The sequence below is a fragment of the Carcharodon carcharias genome, chromosome 8 (assembly GCF_017639515.1).
Source record: "Carcharodon carcharias isolate sCarCar2 chromosome 8, sCarCar2.pri, whole genome shotgun sequence".
Classification (NCBI taxonomy): domain Eukaryota; kingdom Metazoa; phylum Chordata; class Chondrichthyes; order Lamniformes; family Lamnidae; genus Carcharodon; species Carcharodon carcharias.
The window spans coordinates 46,354,607-46,377,793 of record NC_054474.1 but is presented as its reverse complement, the minus strand read 5'-3'; the positions used below and the strand labels follow the sequence as shown (position 1 = coordinate 46,377,793).

The following is a 23,187-nucleotide window of genomic DNA, read 5'->3' as shown; positions in this document are numbered from 1 at the left end:
CGCACACAAATATGAATATGGAAATTACCTTGAACAACATTATGTCAAATTCTCCTCTTTGCTATTTTAGCTGAGGCTTGAATACATTTAATATAAAAGTTAATGGTAATTATTATACAATAGCATGGCTCACAGTACTTTTCAGGCTATACAGGTAATGCAACTTTTCACAGGTTGAAATAAAGAGGTATTTTATTTTCTTCTATGAGTGCAGAACAGGTGATACTGGGTCGACTGCCAACTTCTCCTTTTAACTGAAGTGTTGAAGTTGGAGGTCCCACACCACAGTGAGCTGGGTTTCACCAGCCCTCTGGTGATGGATTGGGAGGTGGGGAAGCATGGAAAATGGCAAGAGAAGGTGGGGGGGAGTGCCTGCTACATTCCTGCTGCCATGCCATTTTACCAGAAGCAGACAAGGTGGAGAACAGGCCTCCTGCCTAGAGGCCAACTGAGTCACTATGTGGCCAATTAAGGGCCTCTTCCCAACACCACTGGCATTTTACCAGCAGCGGCTAGGCTCTTCACCTCGTGAGAAGTCTCCCCGTGGACTCAGGGGAGGCCCTCCTTTTCAGGCATTTTTTGGGCTACAGAGGGGCCCACCAGTGGCAATGACATTGCCTGCCCTCACACATTCCCCGTCGCACCCACCCTCCCCCTCCCCACCACCATTTACCAAGGCCTGCCTAACTTTCCCCAGCACCCAACCCCCTCCCTGACCTTTGCCAGACCCTCTACTGGTTGGGAAGGAAACATCTTTCCACGGCGTCCTCTTCTTCCAGGTGCAGTTCCAGCAGTGGCCACCATTCCTGGTGGCACTGTTCAGACAGCTGAGCTGCCATTCCTCATGGATGCAGCTCCTGGGAGAGGTGGCCATCCTTTAGAAGGACAGAAGTCCAGGCTGCAAATTATTAATTGCTTGACCCCCGTAAAATGCGGCCAGAGGTCTTGCAAACAGTCAAGGCACAATCGTCTTCAGCTTTTGAGCCCTTTACCACCCCATAATAAAATTTTGGCTGGGTCTCTTTTAAATGGTTTTTCAATTATTTACCTTTTCATTATATTTACCTTGACTTTGCTATTGACATTGAGGCAAAAATATAATTCATACAAACATTAGACTTTTAATAGTATTTGAAATATGTATTACATTCTTTTTCTTCATGACTTTGCTCTGTTGTTAATTTTTTGAAAAATTCAGGAACCTCCTCAGAGCTGCTGTTGCTCCTCTGCTGTAATTTGTGCCTCTATAGGTTATTACCCTCTGGTGGCTGGGAGCCCTGGTTCCCTCGTGGGCATGGCCATATTGTCTCATTGCATTGTTCTGTTGTTTGGTGGCTGCATTAGAAGTTCGACGTTTTCACCTCAACACTGTATTGTGATTCAGTGTATGTGCCAATCTGAATGAAAACAAAGCCTACTGGCACTGAGTGTAAGTGGGTTTAAAATTCCTTTCATGCACAAAAATGGGGCTTTCGCTATATCTCTAATGAAGTTATGGCAACAGTGGGAACAGCTTGCTAGATTGTTTTCTAAAGGAGATAGGAAAACGCATTTACTGATCTGATTCAAGCTACGTTCTTTGAAATGCTGTTTTTTCTCCCAGAAGCCCTGCCTAATGCATTCAAGGCATGACACTGACTGAAATATTTATTTTATTCCCATTAGTTTGTTGCTCATCCTAACTGCCAGCAGCAATTGCTTACAATTTGGTATGAAAATCTCTCAGGCTTACGTCAGCGGTCAATAGCTGTGAAGTGTCTGGCTGTGTTTGGGGTCACCCTAGGCCTTCCATTCCTTGCAATCGGATACTGGTTTGCCCCATGCAGCAAGGTACAGATTTTTCTTTCAAACGTTTATTTTAAGAGCTGTTAAATTGATTTGTGCAATCAATTCATGTGTAGATTTTTAAGTAGGGCTTCTTTCTTTTTGAAATTTGTGCATACTCAGTTACCTACAATGAGGAAATTTTATTCCCAAAAAAATGGGCAGGTTTCAGTCAGGTGTGGTGGAGTTGGGGGGCAGGGGGCAGGTAGGTTAAAATGTTAAAAGTCAGAATCCTAATACCAACCCAACTACTTCTGGTTTTAACACTCCACGGAGGCAGTTGAAATATTATAATGAGGCTCCATAACTCATTTATATTCACCAATTGAAATTTAATGTGGCATGGCTGAATTTCCTGGGCTTCAGGAAACCCACAGCTAAACTGAGGTGATGGACTGCAGGTTTAGGAGCTTTACCACCTACCTACTAGATTCAGTGTGCCCACCTAGCCAACCACCCATGATCGGACACACTCCCCCAAACTCTTCCAACTCACACCCTATGAGGCCTCCAACATACCCTCCAATCCCACCACCCCACCCCACCAAATGTCTCCGGTCTTCCCCGGCTGAGATTTCTGATACCCCCTCTCCCATTTTCCCCCACAAATCCTCCAACCTCGCCCAAGTCCTCTGATCTCCCTCACAGGCTTCAGTTCCCCGCCCCTCCCCCCAAGGTTTCCAATTAACCATTCGTTCCCCCTCACTGCCTGGACATTGTCCAAATAATTATCATAGCAGTTTCATTAAAATGGTTTCATTTTGATCATTTAATTAATGAGGAAAAGATAAGTGTTAAAAAGTCAATTTAAGAAGCATATTATAACATATTACAACCCAAAGACCTAGGAAAAAGATCTCTGAGTAAACAATGCTTGAAGGGCAGGACCCATGATCATTACGGTACTGTACTGGACTTGCAATTCAAAGATCATTAGTTCAAATCCCATTTGTCAATCTGCACTCAGCTACCAGAAAACTGACCAAGAAAACTGCTGGGTTCTTGTAAGAACCCAGTTGGTTCAACAATGCCTTCCCTATCTGAAATAGCCAACACACAACCCCATTCCAACACCTGACTATCTCTTTTAAGTAAGCCACTCAAACAAAACAGGAGCTACCCAGGGCAGCCAAAAAAATGGTGCCTTGCCAATGTTGCCCACATTCAAGAATAAAATAAATATTGACTCTGGCCTTGTCTCAACTTTAATTGTGGCTTGTGTCAACTTGGAATATTCCTGCTCAAAATGTAAGCAAAACATGGGGAGCAAGAGCAAAAAAAGACTCAGTTAAAAAATAAGAAGCCGTGAGCTAATCTGAATTGAGGAACAATTTCCTCACCTTTATAGATTTATTAAATAAACTGCCAACAGAGCACAACAATTGCAAAACTCTAATGGCTGATTTTGCGTTTGTCGGGCAGGTGGGCCCGACCGAATCGGCAGCGGGTGGGGAGCCAATCCCCGCAGCCAAAATGGGCTGCGCCGCCATTTTGCGCAGGCTGGCCAGTTAAGGCCCGCCCAGCGTGTTTCAGACTCCCGTGTTCAGTGGGAAAATTAAATCAGTGGCGGGCGTGTTCACACTGCCGGTTCCAATGGGGAACCGGCAGTCTGTATCAAGAACGGCCAGGCAGCCTCTTTAAGGCTGTTGACCATGGCCAGCGACCGGGCACCAGAAGAAGTGAGGGCAAAGGAGGAGGAGGGGAGCAGACTGCAGGGTAGGCTAGCAGGGGGCCACTGTGCCCATTGGTTCTCCGATGCCTGCCTTGCTGTCCTCCTAAAAGAGGTGTCAAACCATCAGGAGATGTTGTTTCCGGAGGATGGGAGGAGGAGGTCCCCCCACATGACCAGGCAGGCGTGGCAAGAGGTGATGGAGGCTGTTAGTTCTCAAGATGCTGTGCGACGCACAGGAACCCAGTACCGCAAGCGCTTCGATGATTTGTTGCGCTCTGAAAGGGTGAGTACCATGTCAGCCTTGGCCATTTTACCCAACAGGCCGCCTTAGCCTTTGAGGCCCCCTCCCCCCATGTGTTAGTGCCATTACTGCATTGGGCATTTGGCGCACGCTGGGTGGGCAAACAGATCGTGACCATGCTTTCATCAGCCTTAGTGGTTGAGGAGAAAATGGGTTCTCCCCGCAGCATGTGTTGGTGTTTGTCGCATTTGAGTAGTCTGGGGGCAACCTGTAGGGGAGGCATCTAGACACACACTCAGAACTCCAACACACGTCTTATTGATGAAAATAGTGGAAGGGGAGCCTCAAGGTGTCATGGCCAAGCACCATCTGCTGGCCTCGTGCCGCACCTAGTTGCGCCTTCTTGCCATGGGCGCTAAGGCCCGTGTGTTATTCAAAGTGATGGATGCTGAATGTGTCCAAGGTGGCCCTTGGGGGAGGGGGTTGGGAGCAGCCGTACTAACTTCTGGGGACTGATCACCAGTAATGTGGACAGGAGCCACTGGAGGCCAGGTCAGCAGGTGTTGGCAAGGCTGGGGTGCAGCAGCCAGGTACTTGAGGGCCACAGTCCCATTCACTCTGCCTCCCCACCATCCAAAGCACTGATGATTGCTGCAATCGTTACTGCATCAACACTGCTCATTCACAGACTGATACAGTCAGAGGTGTCGGTCATACACAAAGGTTCCTTGGCCCCTTGAGGACGCGCGTCTCTAGCACCTTCCAAAGTCACCTTATCCCATTTGTGACCACTATCCCCATGGCCTAACATGCCATGGCATCACTGCTGCACATCCAAATGCTTATTGCATCTTAGGAGGGTTTGTACCTCCACCACCCTTTCAGCCAGTGCAATCCACATTACTCTGTCCAAAAGGTCCTCAGCACATCACCTGTCAACCTCATGGCACTCAACTTAAATAAATGCCACTATGTTAGTCATCCCTGCATCAAGGGCAAACGTTGCCTTCTGTCCACCCATTCTATACCCCTCATAATGATATGAAGGTCAATAATGTGACCTGTCATCTCCTGTGCTCCATGGCAAATGTCGCAAGTGTTTGCAATGTTTCCTCAACACTCCAACTCTCCAGGCCAGCATGCATCCAGGTCAGGAATCTCTGCACTTTCCCCACTCCAATGCCATCCCTCCCATGAAGCGCAGGTCACAACTGTACGCAGAAGTGCAGATGTGGCCTCGACAGCGTTTTCTGCACTTGCAACGTGACCTCCCTTTTCCTACATTCTATTCTTTGGCTAATAAAGGCAAGTCTGGCTTTGACCTTTTTAAACGCCCTATGTTCCTGTTCTGCTACATTAACAGGTCTGCCCAGGAAGGTCCCTGTAATCGTCGTGACTTCCCACGGTCCTATATATTCCCGTACCTTGCTTGTCTTGCCCAAGTGCTTAACCGCACACTTATCCACATAACATTCCATGTGGTATTCCTTAGGCCATCTGACCAGCCTGTCTGTATGCGCATGTAATGTTGGGGCCTCCTCTTGACTATTTACCACCCCAGCAATGTTCGTCTCCTTAGGTTCTTCAAGGGTGAGCGACTTATGAGGCTTGGGGGGAAAGGGATGAAAGGTGTTACTGACCGAACGCTAACTGATGCACTGTCCTGTTGTTAATTTCAGCATCACCACCACATGGCCACCTCCAACACATCCAGAGCCCCCCCTCCACACCTGAGGGCCAACACTTGCAACTTGCGTCACATCCTTTCAGCGAGCCAGGCACCAGCGCAGCGACTACCACATCGGTGGGGATTATGATGTTGGCTAATGTCCCGGGGCACAGTGGAGAGGGCACTTCACAATCGCTGGAGGAGATGGCATGGACAGAGAGTGCTGATGGTGCCAGCAGCTGGAGGACTGCAGGGGACCAAGCACTTGCTGAGTCCGGCAGTGATGATGTGCCTCTGGAGATGTCAGCCATGCAGCAGCTGCAGGACAAGTGGCAGGGTGCATGGGAGCATCTGGCAGGGTTGCATGAGGGTGTGCTTCACTTGGTCTCTGTGGTGTAGGAATCCAGACAGAGTGTCAGTGACCTCAGGACAGAGCTTCAGGCTTCCTCCATTGAAAGATTGGCGACTCTCGTGTAGAGGGGCTTCAGTCGGATTGAGAATCTTCTGATTGGGTTACGCTTTGACCTGCAAGCCCTCACAGAGCTAATGGCCACAGGAGGTCATTCGCAATCTGGGAGATGTTCTGGGCACCAAGTGTCCCAGCTCGGTGCCCATCCATCTGCGGTGAGCAGAGAGGTCCAATGTGACCTCACATCGGCGCAGCAGCTACCTGTTATTGCTGCGAGCTCCTCTCAGGTCGCTCCAGATGAGAGTAGCAGCTCCTCTGCTCCTCTGCCAGTGACCGTTGTATCCGTTGAGGCTGCAACAACTGGGGAGGTGTCAGTTCTGGAACTGGCCACTCCCTCCCAGGCAGGGCCATCACAGGTTCCACGGGCCAGAGGACGCCCGCCAATGTCATCGACGCCAGCAGGACAGCAGAGTCAGCAGGCTGTCTCACAAGCCACTCTGAGCAATGGGACGACGTAGCAAGATGTAGCACCCGCAAACAAAAGCATAAGGCACGTTAGGCACTCCACGGGTTTGTCTCTGGTGATTTTGTGTTGATTAGGGAATATATCATTATGTACTTCAGAGTGACATTTGTTGTTTATTTTGGTGGCAATAAAGTCCACATTTGTGACCATGGCTGAGGATGTTTCCCTTGTGCTGCATTTGTATGTTTCACAGACATACCATGAGTGTTTGAGTGGATATTGATGTTTCTGTACTAAGCCCTTAGTTGCAGCTGATGAGGTGGAAGATGTAGCACCTAAGTGCCACATGTGGAAGTGCCAGGCAATGCTGGTCCTGCAGATCCATGTGTGTGGAGCTAGCTGAAGGTTCATTAGATTAAAGTGTCCCGAATGTCCCTGCCTCCTTGGTGTAGTAGCGGGTCAGCATGCTACCCCTCACCATTGCCCTGTGCTTCCTCATCCTCTGAGCCACTGCTGGATTCATCATGTGCAGCCTCAACAACTGTGTCAAGGTCTTCATCGTCAATTGCATCCCCCCTTTCCAGCGCAAGATTGTGCAGAGCGCAGCATGCTACCACTATCACAGAGACGCGATCTGGGGGGTCTGGCGTGCAACCCCTGAGCAGTCCAGGCAACAGAAGCGCATCTTGAGAAGACTGATGCCTCTCTCCACCACAGCCCTTGTGGTACCCTGGCTCCTATTGTACCGCTGCTCAGCTTCTGTTCTTGGATGGCGGAGAGGCGTCATGAGCTACCTTCGCAGCAGATAGCCCTTGTCACCCAGCAGCCATCCATCCAGCCAGGCTGGAGCACTGAAGAGCCCCAGCACCTGGGAGTGTCTGAGAATGTAGGCTTCGTGGGAGCTGCCTGGTACCTTGCACAAACTTGCAGAATCAGCATCCTGTGATCACACACTATCTGCACGTTCATGAAGTGGAAGCCCATCCTGTTGACGAAGGCACCGGGCTCACCTGCTGGTGCCTTGATGGCCACATGTGTACAGTCTATTGCAGCCTGGATGTGGGGGAAGCCAACAATGGCCGCAAAGCCTCTGGCTCCCTGTGCCTGACTTGGCTGGTCGCAGCGGAAGTGGATGAAGGTCAATGCCCGTCTGAACAGAGTGTCTTTAACCTGTTTGACACAAGTGTGGACAGCTGATTGGGAGACACCGCAAAGATCACCCACCGAGCCCTGGAAGGAGCTAGTGGTATAGAAGTGGAGGGCAACTGTGACCTTCAGAGCCGCTGGCATGGGGTGCCCACCCACACAGTTAGGGAAGATCTCAGGGGCAATCATCCAACAGATATAGTTCACTGTCCCCCTTGAGAGTCGGAGCCTCATTCAGCAGTGCACCTCAGTCATACTGAGGTAGCTGCTTCACCGCCTGTAAACCCTGGCAACAGGATAGTGGAGTCTTCTGAGGCCCCTTCCACCTTGGACAACCTCTTGGCCCTGCCCCCCTTGTGCCTACGCCTGGCATCCCAAAGGTGGCTCCCCTGGAGGCTGATTGTCCACTCCTGGCCTCCTCCTTATTCTATCCCTCCCTTCCTCCTCAGAGGAGCTGCTTCCAGTGGAGATGTCAGAACCCATACCCAGGCTAAATGGAGGCCTCCAGAAAGCTGCAGGCCCGATAAAGATTACTGTCTGCAGACTGCTGAGCTGAAGCTTCAAAGTACAGAGAAAGCTATTGGAAATCGATCTGAACTGGTAACAATCACACAGGCAAGTTTAGAACACTTTCTGCATTAAATACTTCAGATAAACATTAACAAACCCTCTGAGCCCACATATCCTGCCCGTGGATGAGGTTTGTTAAAAAATCAGTTACCCGCCTGCCCGTTGGGCCCGTGCGCCGAGGCGAAGATCGCACGGGCTCCTCAAAATCGGCTTCAGTTGCTGAGTTAAGGGCCTCAACAAGGCCTTTAATTAATGGCGAGCGTGCATCGCGCTTCATAGCGCACCCGCCCAACTAAATATCACGATGCCGCGCGCTGACGTCGGAACGCTCGCCCAACGACAGCGCACGACATTTTAAGCACTGACGTGAGGGCTCCGCCACCCGCACATTAGCCATAAAATTCCGCCCTAAATCTTTTGAAAGGGTGCTTCTTAATTCATGGAAAATACAAAGAAAAAGAACATAATTGTTAGTGACGTAGTTTGACATGGCAATGTCTGTCTGGAGCTCAAATTTAGCATACAGACCAACAAACTGATGGACCTGGACATAGATTCTGATATTCAATTTTAAATTGATTGGTTTCCCTGTCCAGCTGCTCTTTGCATTATTAAAATAAATCAAAACTGTTGATTTTCTTTTTACAAGGTGAAGTTATTTCTTGATAGATTTTCTCTATGCTATGACATTTTTAGTGATCCAGTCTTTATCTCTTTCATCTATTCCCTTTTTTTCTCTTAAGTAATAAATTAGCTCTCTTTTGTTCAATTTCAGCACTTTAACGCAAGATAAAAACAAATAAAGATTCTCCAATTGCTGCCTGTTTCTTGTCTGAAGCCCAAGCGACTGGTATTTGAAAGTCTGGTGGGGACCTTGTGCATCTTTGTGCAAAAGTGTTTCTGCAGGTCCCACAAAAAACCAAGTCCTTCTCTTTGTCCCTGAAACCCCTCCCTACCAACTGGCTTACTGCCCTGTGCAGCACTTGAAAATAATTCAACACCTGATAATAGGAAGCATGTATTGCTTTCTCATGGCATTCTTTTCACCGTTTTAGCTTTTTTATCTCTGTGAAGGGGTAAAACTAATTTCCATTGCAAAACAATGAAAAATCCATCTTGCTGTTTCTCTTGCATGTCTAATTTCTCTAATATGTAAGTGGTAACTAGTATGGTTCAAATGTCAGCAAGGGAACGGCAGTGGCTCAGTGAGTAGCCCTCCTGCCGGGGTTCAGGTCCTAGTCCAGAGCTTGGTGACTACGAAAGGACCCAACCACTGGTGCAGGCAAGCCAGCATGCATGTGTGTCAGTCCCCAACCTGAATAAATGGGGGTGGGTTGACGGCAGGAAGAGCATCCAGCTGGAAAACCACTCACCAAATCCAAAACAAAAATGATGATTGACATGAAGGTGATCAACCAGCATTGTGCTGACATCACGTCACATGTGAAAAGCCAAAAGAGGAAGGAAGGGTCGTTTGAATGGCAATTATCATTGAAATCACGTTCACAAGTTATTTCAAAGAATTCTATCTTCTATGCCTACTATCTTACATTCTTGATGCTTCTATGTTTTCAGCTGGGACAAATTTTAAGAAGTCCGTTTATGAAGTTTGTAGCACACGCAGTTTCATTCACCATCTTTCTAGGACTACTGGTGTTAAATGCATCAGACAGATTTGAAGGTGTAAAGACTTTGCCCAATGAAACTATCACAGATAGTCCAAAGCAGATCTTCAGAGTGAAAACGACTAAATTTACATGGACTGAATTATTAATAATGAAATGGATACTAGGTAAGGACCTGCATTTATCTTTAAATGAAAAATGCAAATTACCATGTTTAAAATATTTCCAGACAGTTTTTACATTTAATTTTCCTTGTGCGCATTCATTGTTACTATGTATATAGTACAAGTGACAGACGCATTCATTCATTCAGACCTGTATTAGCATTGCAAGAAAACTGAGCAAGATACATGGTATCTAAATCAACACAAAATATTAAATCAAAATACAAAATTACTATATAATCCAGTAAAATTGTGTTGACTTTTCACATGATATTGTACTCCTTCAGGCCTTATGCCATGTTATCTAAGTTTCACAGCCTCCCACTCAGGACAGCCAGTGTAAAATGGCAACAAAATTAAGGTCATGCTAAATGTATTCAGCTGAATTATATAAATTGACAAATAGCTGGATGCTAGTTAAGAGCTATAATTTAGTTGTGCTGCTTAAGTGACGTTCATAGTAGACTGCTCAGGCTTTACACTAATGGTTTCTCGTATCATTTAGGTGCCTTGATTGAATTACAGTCTGTGCTGTGAACACAATTCTTTATAACAGGTGGTCAAGGTTGATAGTTTATCCTTCGGTCCATGGCTATCTCCCATTATTCCAGTGCCAAATCGCATTGATTAAACTCGGAAACTGATCTTTTTAATAACAAGAGAATTGCCTGTCCCTATTTAGTCCTCATAATCTTTGGTGTTACTATTGAGGTTATAAACTCCACCAGCAAAATGTTGAATGATTTAAATTATTCTTCAACATTAAGTTCTCCAGATTGTACCAAGTTCACTTCAGGCCTATTGTAATTAAACATTAATCTTCTTTATTCATCATACTGGGAGGAATGGAAAGTTCATATGGATTGTCCATTCAGCATAACGCTAACAAATAATTTTCTTTTTTAGTACATGTGTTGATAATATATAAAAACAGCTGTATTATTTTAATTTAAATGGACAGATAACATCGGAAAGCCAGCACCCAAATTTATACTTGGCCTAGCCAGTGGATGAGGTTCCCTGCTAGTGGCACAAACTTAAAAAGCTATGACTTAGATGCCATTGGTCTGTTATCACATTGTGGGTCTTAGATAAGTTGTTTGTGGTCTGCATTTATAGATAATGCTGGAGGCAAGGCTATGCTTAAACTTTACCTTTTATTGAATATCATTATGTACAGTACTGGCTTAGCACGAGGCTCTACATAGAATTATCTCTCAGCAAACTCTATTGTCATGTGATCTCACACCACTGATGATGCAGACTATATATTTACATATTTAACATTAACCCTTTACACTACAGTTGAGTTAGCCTGGTTGTATGTGTTCACCCAGGTATGTTCAAGAAATCTCAACATACTTTTTCTTTCACTTCTGTATCATTCTTCATTTAGTCCCTTTGTTCTTGCTGGCACTTAGGTTTTCACGAGCCTTTGTGCTAATAGGTGCAAGTTGTTTTGCATTTTTAATCAGTACATTACTAGAACTAATGGGAATCCCCTTATTTGATACGTCTGGAAGAAGAGAAGACCAATAGAGTGATGCTAGGCAAGTCAGGCTGCATGGGGTAGTCTGGGCCCATTCATTGGTAATTACATATGCAGACAGAAGTGCACAATTTGATCGATCATTAGTGCCGAACGAAGCTTTAACTCTCAACTAAGCTCTCACATCAGGTTTGACGGTACAGATGTGTGTTATAATCCAACTAACTGTCATGCTATACATGTTTTAAAAAGTACTAAAAGTCACAGCTTGTCATGCTTTGCTTGACACAACATGAAAAAAAGCGTGTCAGGGTGATTGTCCTCACCCACAAGATACGACCAATCCTATTTGTAGCTATTATGATACCTGTTTATTAAGGTGAGGAACTAACTTACAAGGTTCAGTTCAGTAGAGAGCCAAATGGAGAAATATGGCATCCACTGGAAGAACACCAGGTGCTAACCTGCACATAAGGCACAGAAAGTGACTGAAAAATTCGATTGCAGCTGTCCCATTGTACAGATGGAGAAGGAGGAGGAGACAAGCACTATGGAAGATTCCATACCCACAGTGGGTCTTCAGGGAATACTTGTACTTTAAGTTCACTGAGGAGCATGGTGTCAGACATCTCCATTTCACAATGAAGGCTATCATCGAGTCACCAGCTTCAGCCACAACTCGAGCCTCGAACCAAGGCATGCACAACACAGCATTGGCATTCAAGGTCACCATGGCCCTTAACTTTTATGCCATGTGGTCATTCCAGGCTATAGCAGGTTGGTGTTCACCATTGCATAAGAGAGGCAACCAAGGTTACCTACACAAGAAGGAACATAGAGAAACATAGAAACTAGGAGCAGGAGTAGGTCAATTGGCCCTTCGAGCCTGCTCTGCCATTCAATATGATCATGGCTGATCCTCTATCTCAATGCCATATTCCTGCTTTCTCTCCATACCCCCTGATGCCCCTAATATCCAAAAAATTATCAATTTCTTTCTTGAATATACTCAGTGACCAGGCCTTCTGTGGTAGAGAATTTCACAGGTTGACCACTCTCTGAGTGAAGAAATCTTTCCTCATCTCAGTCCTAAATGGCCTGCCCCAAATCCAGAAACTGTGGCCCCTTCTTCTGGAATCCCCAGCCAGGGAAACATCCTCCTTGCATCTAGTCTGTCTAACTCTGTTAGAATTTTATAAGTTTCAATCAGATCCCCTCTCATTCTTCTAAACTCTAATGAATACAGGCCCAGTCGAACCAATCTCTCCTCATATGACAGTCCTGCCATCCCTGGTATCAGTCTAGTGAGCCTTCGCTGCACTCCCTCTATGGCAAGTATATCCTTTCTTAGATGGGGAGACCAAAACTACATGCAATTCTCCAGGTGTGGTCTCACCCAGGTCTTGTATAACTGCAGTAAAACACCCCTACTTCTAAACTCAAATCCTCTTGCAATGAAGGCCAACATACCATTTGCCTTCCTAATTGCTTGCTGCACCTGCCTGTTTACTTTCATTGACTTGTATACAAGGACACACAGAACCCTTTGTACATCCACATTTCCCAATATATCACCATTTAAATAATACTCAGCCTTTCTGTTTTTCACACCAAAGCATATAACTTCACATTTATCCATGTTATACTGCATCTGTCATGTGTTTGTCCACACACACAACTTGTCTAAATCGCCCTGAAGCCTCCTTGCAACCTCCGCACATCCCTGCCCAGTTTTGTGTCGTCAGCAAACTTGGAAATACTGCATTTGGTTTCCTCTTCCAGGTCATTTATATATATCCTGAATAGCTGGGGCTCAAGCACTGATCCCTGCGGTATACCATAGTCACCGCTTGCCATCTGGAAAAAGGCCCATTTATTCCCATTCTCTGTTTCCGGTATGTCAACCAATTCTCAATCCATGTCATTATATTACCCCTGATCCCATGTGCTTTAATTTTGCCCACTAGCCTCTTATATGGGACCTTATCAAAAGCCTTCTTGAAATACAAATACACCACATCCACTGGCACTCCCTTATCTATTCTTCTAGTTACAAAAAAAACTCCAGTAGATTAGTTAAGCATAATTTCCCTTTCATAAACCCATGATGACTTTGTCTAATCCTGTTAATGTTTTCCAAGTGTTCTGTTACCACATCTTTTATAATAGTCCCCACTTTTCCCCATTTTCCTCACTACCAATGTTAGGCTAACTGGTCTTTAATTCTCTGCTTTTTCTCTCCCACTTTTTTTAAATAGTGAGGTTACATTTGCCACCCTCCAATCTGTAGGAACTGCTCCAGAGTCTATAGAACTTTGGAAGATGCATTCAATATTTCCAGGGCCACTTCCTTTAATACTCTGGGATGCAGGTTATCAGGCCCTGGGGATTTTTCAGCCTTTAACCCCATTAATTTTTCTAGCACCATTTTTTTTACTAATACTGATTTTCTTCAATTCCTGCCTTTCACTAGACCCTTTGTTCCCTAACATTTCTGGGAAATTATTTGTGTCCTCTTTTGTGAAGACAGAACCAAAATATGTGTTCAATTCTTCTGCCATTTCTTTGTTCCCCATTATGATTTCCCCGTTTCTGAATGTAAGGGACCTACATTTGTCTTTGCTAATCTTTTTCTCTTCACATATTTATAGAAGCTTTTACAGTCAGTTTTTATGTTCCCTGCAAGTTTACTCTCATACTCCACTTACCCCTTCTTGATCAATCTTTTTGTCCACTTTTGCTGAATTCTAAACTGCTCCCAATCCTCAGGCTTGCTGCTTTTTCTAGCAACTTTATATGTCTCCTCTTTGGATCTAATACTATCCCTAATTTCTTTTGTAATCCGTAGTTGAGCCACCTTAGCTGTTTCTTTTTTGCACCAGACAGGAATGAATAATTGTTGTAATTCGTGGATACGTTCCTTAAATATTAGCCATTGCCTATCCACCGTCAACGTTTTAAGTAAGGTTCCCTAAACCATCATTGCCAACTCGCACCTCATACCCTCATAGTTCACTTTATTTAGATTCAGGGTCCTAGTTTCAGATTCAACTTCTTCACTCTCCATCTTAATGGATAATTCTATCATTTTATGGTCGCTTTTCACCAAGAGACCCTGAACAACAAGATTGTTAATTAATCCTTTCTCATTGCACAATATCCAGTCTAGGATAGCCTGCCTTCTAGTTGGTTTCTCAATGCATTGGTATAAAAAAACCATCACGTACACAGTCCAGGAAATCCTCCCCCTCCTCTGTCTCCCTGCTCAGGCTTCCAACCTCCTGCCATACTAGTTTAATCCCTCCCCCGCAGCTCAAGCAAACAACCACCCCCCCCCCCCCCCCCCCCCCCCCCCCAACCCCCCACCTCGTCCGCCCCAGGACATCAGTCCCGGTCCTGCCCAGATAAACCCATCCTGTTTGTACTAGTCCCACCTTCCCCAGAGCCAGTCCCAATGTCCCGGGAATCTGAATCCCTCCCCTCTACACCTTTTCTTCAGCCACGTATTCATCCTGTTATTTCTATTCTTGCTAACAAGTGGCACTGCTAATTATCCTGAGATTAATACCTTTGAGGTCCTACTTTTTAATTTACATCCTAACTCCCTATCTTCAGCTTGTAGGGCCTCATCCTTTTTTTCACCTATATTGTTGGTACCAATATGTACCACGACCACTGGCTGTTCGCCCTACCCCTTAAGAATACCCTGCAGCCTCTCTGAGACATCCTTGACCTTGGCACCAGGGAGGCAACATACCATCCTGGAGTCTCTTTTGCAGCCGCAGAAATGCCTGTCTGTTCCCCTTGCTATTGAATCCCTTATCACTATAACCCTGCCACTCTTCTTGGCTTCTGCTGCTTTCCCCTGATGTAGAGTAGTTGCAATAAACATTGCTATTTGTGTCATTTCACCACACTATCCCCTCAGGAAGTCATCTCCCCCAACAGTATCCCAAACAATATATCTGTTAGAGAGGGGGACGGCCACAGGGGACTCCTGCACTACCTGCCTTCCTCTACTCTGCCTGGGGGTCACCCAGCCCTTTTCCACCTGTTCAGTCTTTAAGTGCGATGTGACCACCTCACTGAACGTGCTGTCCATGATAATCTCAGCATCGCAGATGCTCCACAGTGAATTGACCCACAGCTCCAGCTCTGAAATGCAATTAACCAATAGCCACAGCTGGACACACTTCCTGCACACATGGTCGCCAGGAACACTGGAAGTGTCCATGACTTCCCACATAATGCAGGAGAAGCATATCACGGGAGCGAGCTCTGCTGCCATGACTTCCCTTTAGATTAAGCTTATTAGTTACTCCCTTTAAAGAATACTAACTACACTAGGGGCCTTACTTCATTCCAAAGACTCTCACTACAGTCCAAAGCCCTCACCTTATTTTGTTTAAGCTAATGGATTGCAGCAGTTTAATTAGTAGAAAAGATAGAAGTAGACCCTACTTACCAATCAGCTGCCTCCCCTGCATTGCAACACTTTTTGAATCATGACGTCACTTCGACCTCCACCGCCTGAAGGTCCTGAGGGTACGCCTCTCCTCTCCGGTCTCGTCCTCTGTTTCTTGCACCCTTTTATACCATTCTCACTGGCCTCTCCTCTCTGGTCTAAAACTCACCTTCTTCCAACCCTAACAGCAACCTTTTAATTAATTGCTAAATTAGAGAAAGACTAGACTTTAGATAGAATTTAACCCTTAAACTCCCTCAGTCACCAATCTCCAACTGAAGCTCTCTGCTGCAGTCAAACACAACACTCCTGTGCAGACAATACCTGCAACTCTATTCCTATTGATAGGGTAAAGCAGGATAAGAATTAGATTTGCCCACATTGCTGCCTTCCCCAAGAAGACAGGTATCATAGACTACATGCACATTGCCAACCTGGCATCTTTCTTAATAGAAAGGAATTTCCCTCCCCTAACATCTAGTTTGTTGTGAACACAGGCAAAGAATGATGGCTAGTTGCTGGCAGCAGTCATGATTTATTTATCCTATGCCAGTCCTCTGTGCCACCTTTAATGCAACTGGGGCATCACATCACAGGCTGGTTTTTAGGCGACAAAGTGTGTAAGTTTTTCAGTGTGGAAGAGTGAGGGTTGCACTAATGTTGACTGTAGGAAGTGCAGTATATAAGAATAGGAGGAGAATGGATGAGTGTACTGCCTGTGATTGTACAAAAAATGAAGGGATGCGGGGAGGGGAGTATGAGAAAAAATGGGGCTGTAGATGGTAGAACTGTGAGCAAATTTCTAGGCCTACCAGTTGGCTGCAGCCATTAGCTTGCTACCACCTCCTGAAGGAACAGTGTGGTGAAATGGCACAAATAACAATGTTTATTGCAACCTCTCTACGTCCAGGAGCTGTACCTCCATTTCAGTAGCCAAACAGGCATCATATATTGGGCTGCTCCATCATTTGCCAACAGGCACATGACTACACCTTGTAACCTTTCTCTTCATTTCTGCTTGTGACTTCTTATTCTCTGCTTTCTTCAGCCTCAGCAAAGCTTTTGAGTCTTTCTGAAGGTTCCCCGAAATACTGTCATTCTGATGTGATGTTTCCCTTTATCCTCCTGACTTTAATTGACATTGATTAACTTACCTCTTGGGCCTCATTTCACATGCCGCCAATTAGATACCCACATGAAATGGGCAGAAAGGGTCAGCTGGGCACAGGGGAGAAGTGGAAATTCCAAGCAGGTGGCCAGAGGTAGCAGACAGCTTACCAGGAAGCAGCTATATTGTGGGAAGGCGGGGGAGAGGGTTCAGTGGGATCTCCAGACCAAACAGAGGAGTCCAGGAAAGGAGGGAAGTTGCAGCTTACTTCATGAGGCTCACAGGGTCACCCCTGCTCTTTCTGCCCCCACAAAAGAAAGTCTGACACTTACCTTGGAGGACCTCCCCATCCTCCTGTCAGCTGCTGACCTGTTTCAGCTTGGCTGGAAACTTGTGGCAGCTTCCCCCAATCAGATCCAAGTTAAAATCTAGTCAGGTCTAATTGACAAAAGGTGGTGCTAATTTACATAACTTGTGAGACCTCACTTTGCTAGCGGTGGGTGCCCCAACACCTAACTGCAGATACAGTTAAGATGGTGGTCAATGCGATTATACCATGAAGAGGGCAGTACAGCTAAACTCTCCACTTTAAAGGCCTCCACCACCACCTCGCCCACTCTCCCCCAGGGTATAATGGGTTAAAATTCTCTCTGCAGTTTTGTTTTAAACTATTATTCATCACTCAAGCTAAAGTTATGAAAGGCAACTTGATGTAATTTAAAGAAAGGATGAGATTATTGCAATAATATATCCTATTGAATGCTGTTTGGTACTTTCATTTCCTAGGTTACAGTTTAGTAATAGCAGGATATTTTTGAGCAATGAATTGCTGGGATATGCATGATATATTATAATATGCTATGAGATGCACATGTTGCATGAATTATGCAGTAGTAATAAATTACTTTAGCTTGTCATGTATCATAACACATGATAACAACTTCAGTCAGGCCCCAAAGATGTCACTTTTGTCATAAAAACAAAAATTCCACAAAATCTAATATGTTAAATAATCCTCCTAACATAGAGGGCAAAATTTTTATCTCAGTGGGTGGGCAGCGCCCGACCCGCTCGAGCATAAAATGACACAAGTTGATGTCGGGTGAGCGTCCTGACGTTAACCCACAGTCTCGTGATATTTCAGTTGACGGGTGCACGCGGGAATTGGCAGCGCACTCGCGATACTTAAAAGGCCTGTTAAGGCTATTAAAGTCTCAATTAAGTTACATTTTTCACTGCCCATCCAACCTTACGGTTGGCAGACAGACGAAATGGCCGAGCAGCCTTTACACTTTTTAGGAAACTTCATCCACGGGCAGGATGAGGCTTCCAACAGCAAATAAAAATAAAACAAAAAATTTTACATCTCATTTATAACACGTCCCTGCTCATGTGACAGAGTCACCTGAGGGGATAAAAACAAAAAAACTGTGGATGCTGGAAATCCAAAACAAAAACAGAATTACCTGGAAAAACTCCGCAGGTCTGGCAGCATCGGGGGAGAAGAAAAGAGTTGACGTTTCGAGTCCTCATGACCCTTCGACAGAACTTGAGTTCAAGTCCAAGAAAGAGTTGAAATATAAGCTGGTTTAAGGTGTGGCGGCGGTGGGGGGCGGTGGTTGGGGGGAGAGAGAAAGAGAGAGAGAGAGAAGTGGAGGGGGTGGTGTGGTTGTAGGCAAAAGCAGTGATAGAAGCAGATCATCAAAAGATGTCACAAACAACAGGACAAAAGAACACATAGGTATTAAAGTTGGTGATATTATCTAAACGAATGTGCTAATTAAGAATGGATGGTAGGGCACTCAAGGTATAGCTCTAGTGGGGGTGGGGAAAGCACAAAAGATTTAAAAATATTTAAAAATAATGGAAATAGGTGGGAAAAGAAAAATCTATATAATTTATTGGAAAAAACAAAAGGAAGGGGGAAGAAACAGAAAGGGGGTGGGGATGGAGGAGGGAGCTCAAGACCTAAAGTTGTTGAATTCAATATTCAGTCCGGAAGGCTGTAAAGTGCCTAGTCGGAAGATGAGATGTTGTTCCTCCAGTTTGCGTTGGGCTTCACTGGAGGTGACATGTTTTATTACATCCTGAAATCTTTATTTTAGATTCAGAAAAATGTTCATCTCCCTGAGGCATCTCTGTGCCTCAAGGAAAACTTGCAAGTGTGCACTCACGCTCGCATTTCCCCCTGCCTATACAGGCAGTGCTGCCGCTCACATTTCACGCTGGGTGGGCCTTAATTGGCCCACCAGTGTGAAATCGCAGTCCGGTCCCGGTCACAGGTGGTGATCAGCTTCCTGGCCGCCCCTGCCAAGCCCACCCGACAAGGGCTAAATTCTCCCCTGAGACTAGGATGGGGATTTCAGAGCAGATCCTCAACCAGTAGGCCTAAGACCAACCTAAGATTAAGGGCCAGATTTTCATTGAGGAGATGGGTTTCAGGAATCGGGAAATTGCCTGACTCCACCATCCCAGAGGGGCCCGGCTGCCTTATTTTCATGTTGGGGAGGTGGATATGGGCTGAAGGCAGGCCTGCCACCTCCAGAGGCAAGCCGAAGGCAGCAATGGAGGCAGCCAGATGATGAAGCTGGCAAGTTAAAAGGCCCGCCTCCATTTACTGAGATATCAACCCAGTTGTAATTATAATTGTTGGGCCCATTCACCACATGGGGTCTGCTCTGTGTAGGTTTGTTTAAACTCCCACACATCTTCGAACACAACCCACATCACCTACTTGATCCTTTGTGCCCAGTTATAAAGTACCAGTAATTGATACATGCATTTGTGGTGTGAAAAATTAATGCGGGTATAGCATGTCATGACTGAAAAGTGGGTTGCCTTATAGGCTGGATAAATGCAAAGGCATATGATTTTGTAGCCGGAAAAATGGCGTCATGTTATATGCTGGGTGGACTTACATGTTGCAATCTGCAGTACACTTTTGTCAGGGCTTTCTAATAAAGAGAAATTTCTTGCTCTCAGGTATGATATGGACAGAATGCAAAGAATTGTGGGCAGAAGGACCCAAAGAATACGTTATGCATCTGTGGAATATTCTAGATTTCGGGATGTTGTCGATCTTTGTTGCCTCATTCACTGCAAGGTTTATGGCATTTCTAAAGGCTTCTGAAGCACAACTGTATGTAGATATGTATGTAAAAGCCAGTGATCTCACCAAGGCATCACTGCCCCCAGAGGTTGCATACTTCACTTATGGTAAGTTGAATTTCTGGTTTATTTTACTTGCTGCATTCCTTTGGCATGGAGCATGATAAAAGGTATACTTTTTGATTTGCCTAAAATCTCAAAACTATATAAAGTAAATGATTCCTATGATTCAATTTTAATTCATTTCCATACAAGATAGCTTAATCTCACTTATATGGCAACTTCTATCCAACTCCATGGATTCTGTCACAGACCATATATGCTTATAGGGTGCCACCTTGTGGTATAATCCATCTTTGTGATGACACATTAAACTAAGGCCCGTGCAGTGACATTAAAGAATCCATGGGCAGAACACACGCCCAACCCTCTCAAGCATCAAATAGCGCACGATGATGGCAGGATGGCGCACTTGTGCAATATTTCGGTTGGCGCGAGAGTCGGAAGTGTGCCCGCCAACAGTTAAGATTTCGTTTAAGGCCACTAAAGTGGTAATGAACTGAGATTTCTCGTTGCCCGTCCAACATTACAGTTGGCAGGTGGGCGAATTGGCCAGGTGGCCTTTGCATTTTTCAGGAAACCTCATCCACAGGCGGGATGGAGTTCCGATACTAATTTTTTTTTAATTTAAAATGTTTGGATAGGATTGATTCTGATGTGGGGGTTTTTGTTTTGGAATTTTAAAATCTTTTTTTATTGCCTTTAAATTCTTCAGCTCCTTGAAGCAGCTCTCTGCCTTCAGGGAGCTTTCATTCCGTGCTCAGCGTTCGCCCTCCTTCCACCCTCACCCCGGCAGCGCTGAGCCTTTCAGCACGTGTTTCACGCTGGCTGGCCATTAATTGGCCAGCCAGCGTGAAATCACAGTCGGGGGTCCGTTCTCCGGCCACTCCCAGGCCCGCCAATCGCAGGCACCCACCAACCTAAAACTCCTGCCCCTCGTGCCCTGAACAACTTTTCTAGGTAAACAATTGCCATCACGCAGACCCACCATCTATCCAGTCCACAAGAGCAAAGTACAGCGGATGCTATAAATCTGAAATAAAACCAGAACATGTTGGAAATACGCAGCAGGTCTGGGAGCACTGTGGAGAGAGAAACAGAGTTAACATTTCTAATATTGTAATAAGACATGACAAAAGATCATTGCCCTGAAATGCTAACTCTATCTGATCAGTCATTCATTTGTTGAACTTTAGTGTGTACAAATTGGCTGCTGTATTTACCTGCTGTACAGCAGATTGAAAATAAACAACGCATGTATTCTGTGAACTCTGTTGAAATGGCAATGGATGAAATAGAAAAAGACACAGGAGTGTCTTAGCAAGCTTGATGCTTGTCCAACAAATGCAAAGTAGCATTCAACCATGTTAATAGAATGCGTAGCCAAAAGTAGTTGGATATGTCAGAGAAAGTCATGGTCATACTATACTGTACAGTTGTCAGAATACAGTTTGAATACTGTGTCTCATTCTTCTGGACAAGAAACAAGAGGGACATTTAGGTGCTGGAGGCAATGCACAGAAAAGTCATGAAGCTGATCCCAAATGTCAGGGTCTGAAGTAAGAAGATAGGAAGATAGGAACAGGGGAAGGCCATTCAGCCCGTCGAGCCTGCTCCACCATTCAATACGATCATGACTGATTGAACACTTCAAAGCCTTTTACCCACATTATCCCTATAATTCTTTACATTATTAATCAGAAATCTATCAATCTCTATCTTAAACATACGCAATGACTGAGCTCCCACGGCCCTCTGGGGTAGAGAATTCCAAAGGTCCACAACCCTCTGAGTAAAGAAATTTCTCCTCATCTCGGTCCTAAGTGGCTTCCCCCTTATTTTGAAATTGTGTCCCCTGGTTCTAGACTCCCCAACCAGGGAAAATATCTTACCTGCATCTACCCTGTCTATCCCTTTAAGTATTTTGTAGGTTTCAATGAGATCACCTCTCATTCTTCAAAATTCCGGAGAACACAGGCCCAGTTTCCCCAATCTCTCTTCATAAGACAGTCCTGCCATCCCCAGAACAAGTCTAGTTAACCTTCATCGCACTCCCTCCAAAGCAATAATATCCTTTCTGAGGTATGGGGGCCAAAACTGCAGGCAGTGCTCCAGGTCCGGTCTAACCAAGCTTCTATACAATTGAAGCAAGACTTCGCTATTCCTGTACTCAAATTATCTTGTGATAAAGGCTAACATTCTAATTGCCTGCTGCACCTGCATGTTAGCTTTCAGTGACTTATGGACAAGGACACCCAGGTCCCTTTGTACATCTACACTTTCTAATCTCTTACCGTTTAGGAAATACTCTGCACATCTGTTCCTTCTAACAAACTGGATAACCTCACATTTCTCCACATTATATTCCATCTGCCATGTTCTTGCCCACTCACTAAGTCTGTCTAAATCCTCCCGTAGCCGCTTTACATCTTCCTCACAACATACATTCCCACCAGCATTGTATCATCACAAACTTGGAAATATTACATTTGGTCCCTACATCCAAATCATTGACATATATTGTGAATAGCTGGGGTCCAAGTACTGATACTTGCAGTGCCCCACTAGTCACAGCCTGCCAACGCGAGAATGACCCGTTTATTCCTACTCTCTGTTTTCTGCCTGTTAGCCAATCCTTAATCCATGCCAGTATATTGCCTCCTATCCCATGTGCTTTTATTTTGCTAATCCCCGGATTAGCAAAATAAAAGCACATGGGATAGGAGCAGTAGATAGATGGGGACACCGCCACCTGGAAGTTCCCCTCCAAGTCACTCATCATCCTGACTTGAAAATATATTGTCGTTCCTTCACTGTCACTGGGTCAAAATCCTGGAACTCCCTTCCTAACAGCACCGTGAGTGTACCTACACTACATGGACTGCAGCAGTTCAAGAAGGCAGCTCACCACCACCTTCTCAAGGGCAATTAGGGATGGGCAATAAATGCTGACCCAGCAGTGAAATCCACATCCCATGAATGAATTTTAAAAAATCAACCTCCTGTGGGGGAGTTTATCAATAGCCTTCTGAAAATCCAAGTATACTACGTCCATCAACTCTCCTTTATCAATTTTATGAGTGGCATCCCCAAAAAACTCCAACAAGTTCGTCAAACATGATTTCCCATTCACAAATCGATGCTGACTATGCCCATATGATCATGATTATC

The 23,187-nt window shown here is 45.2% G+C and overlaps 1 protein-coding gene across 1 annotated transcript in view; it reads left to right on the top strand.

Annotated features, from left to right (window-relative positions):
* Nucleotides 1–23,187, top strand: part of LOC121281187 (short transient receptor potential channel 7) — a 129,607-nt gene that overhangs the window by 72,096 nt on the left and 34,324 nt on the right. Inside the window, exons 3-5 of the mRNA XM_041193949.1 lie at nucleotides 1,666–1,830; nucleotides 9,573–9,789; nucleotides 19,831–20,064. Coding sequence (XP_041049883.1) covers nucleotides 1,666–1,830; nucleotides 9,573–9,789; nucleotides 19,831–20,064 — 616 coding nt within the window. The remainder of the gene's footprint in view (nucleotides 1–1,665; nucleotides 1,831–9,572; nucleotides 9,790–19,830; nucleotides 20,065–23,187) is intronic.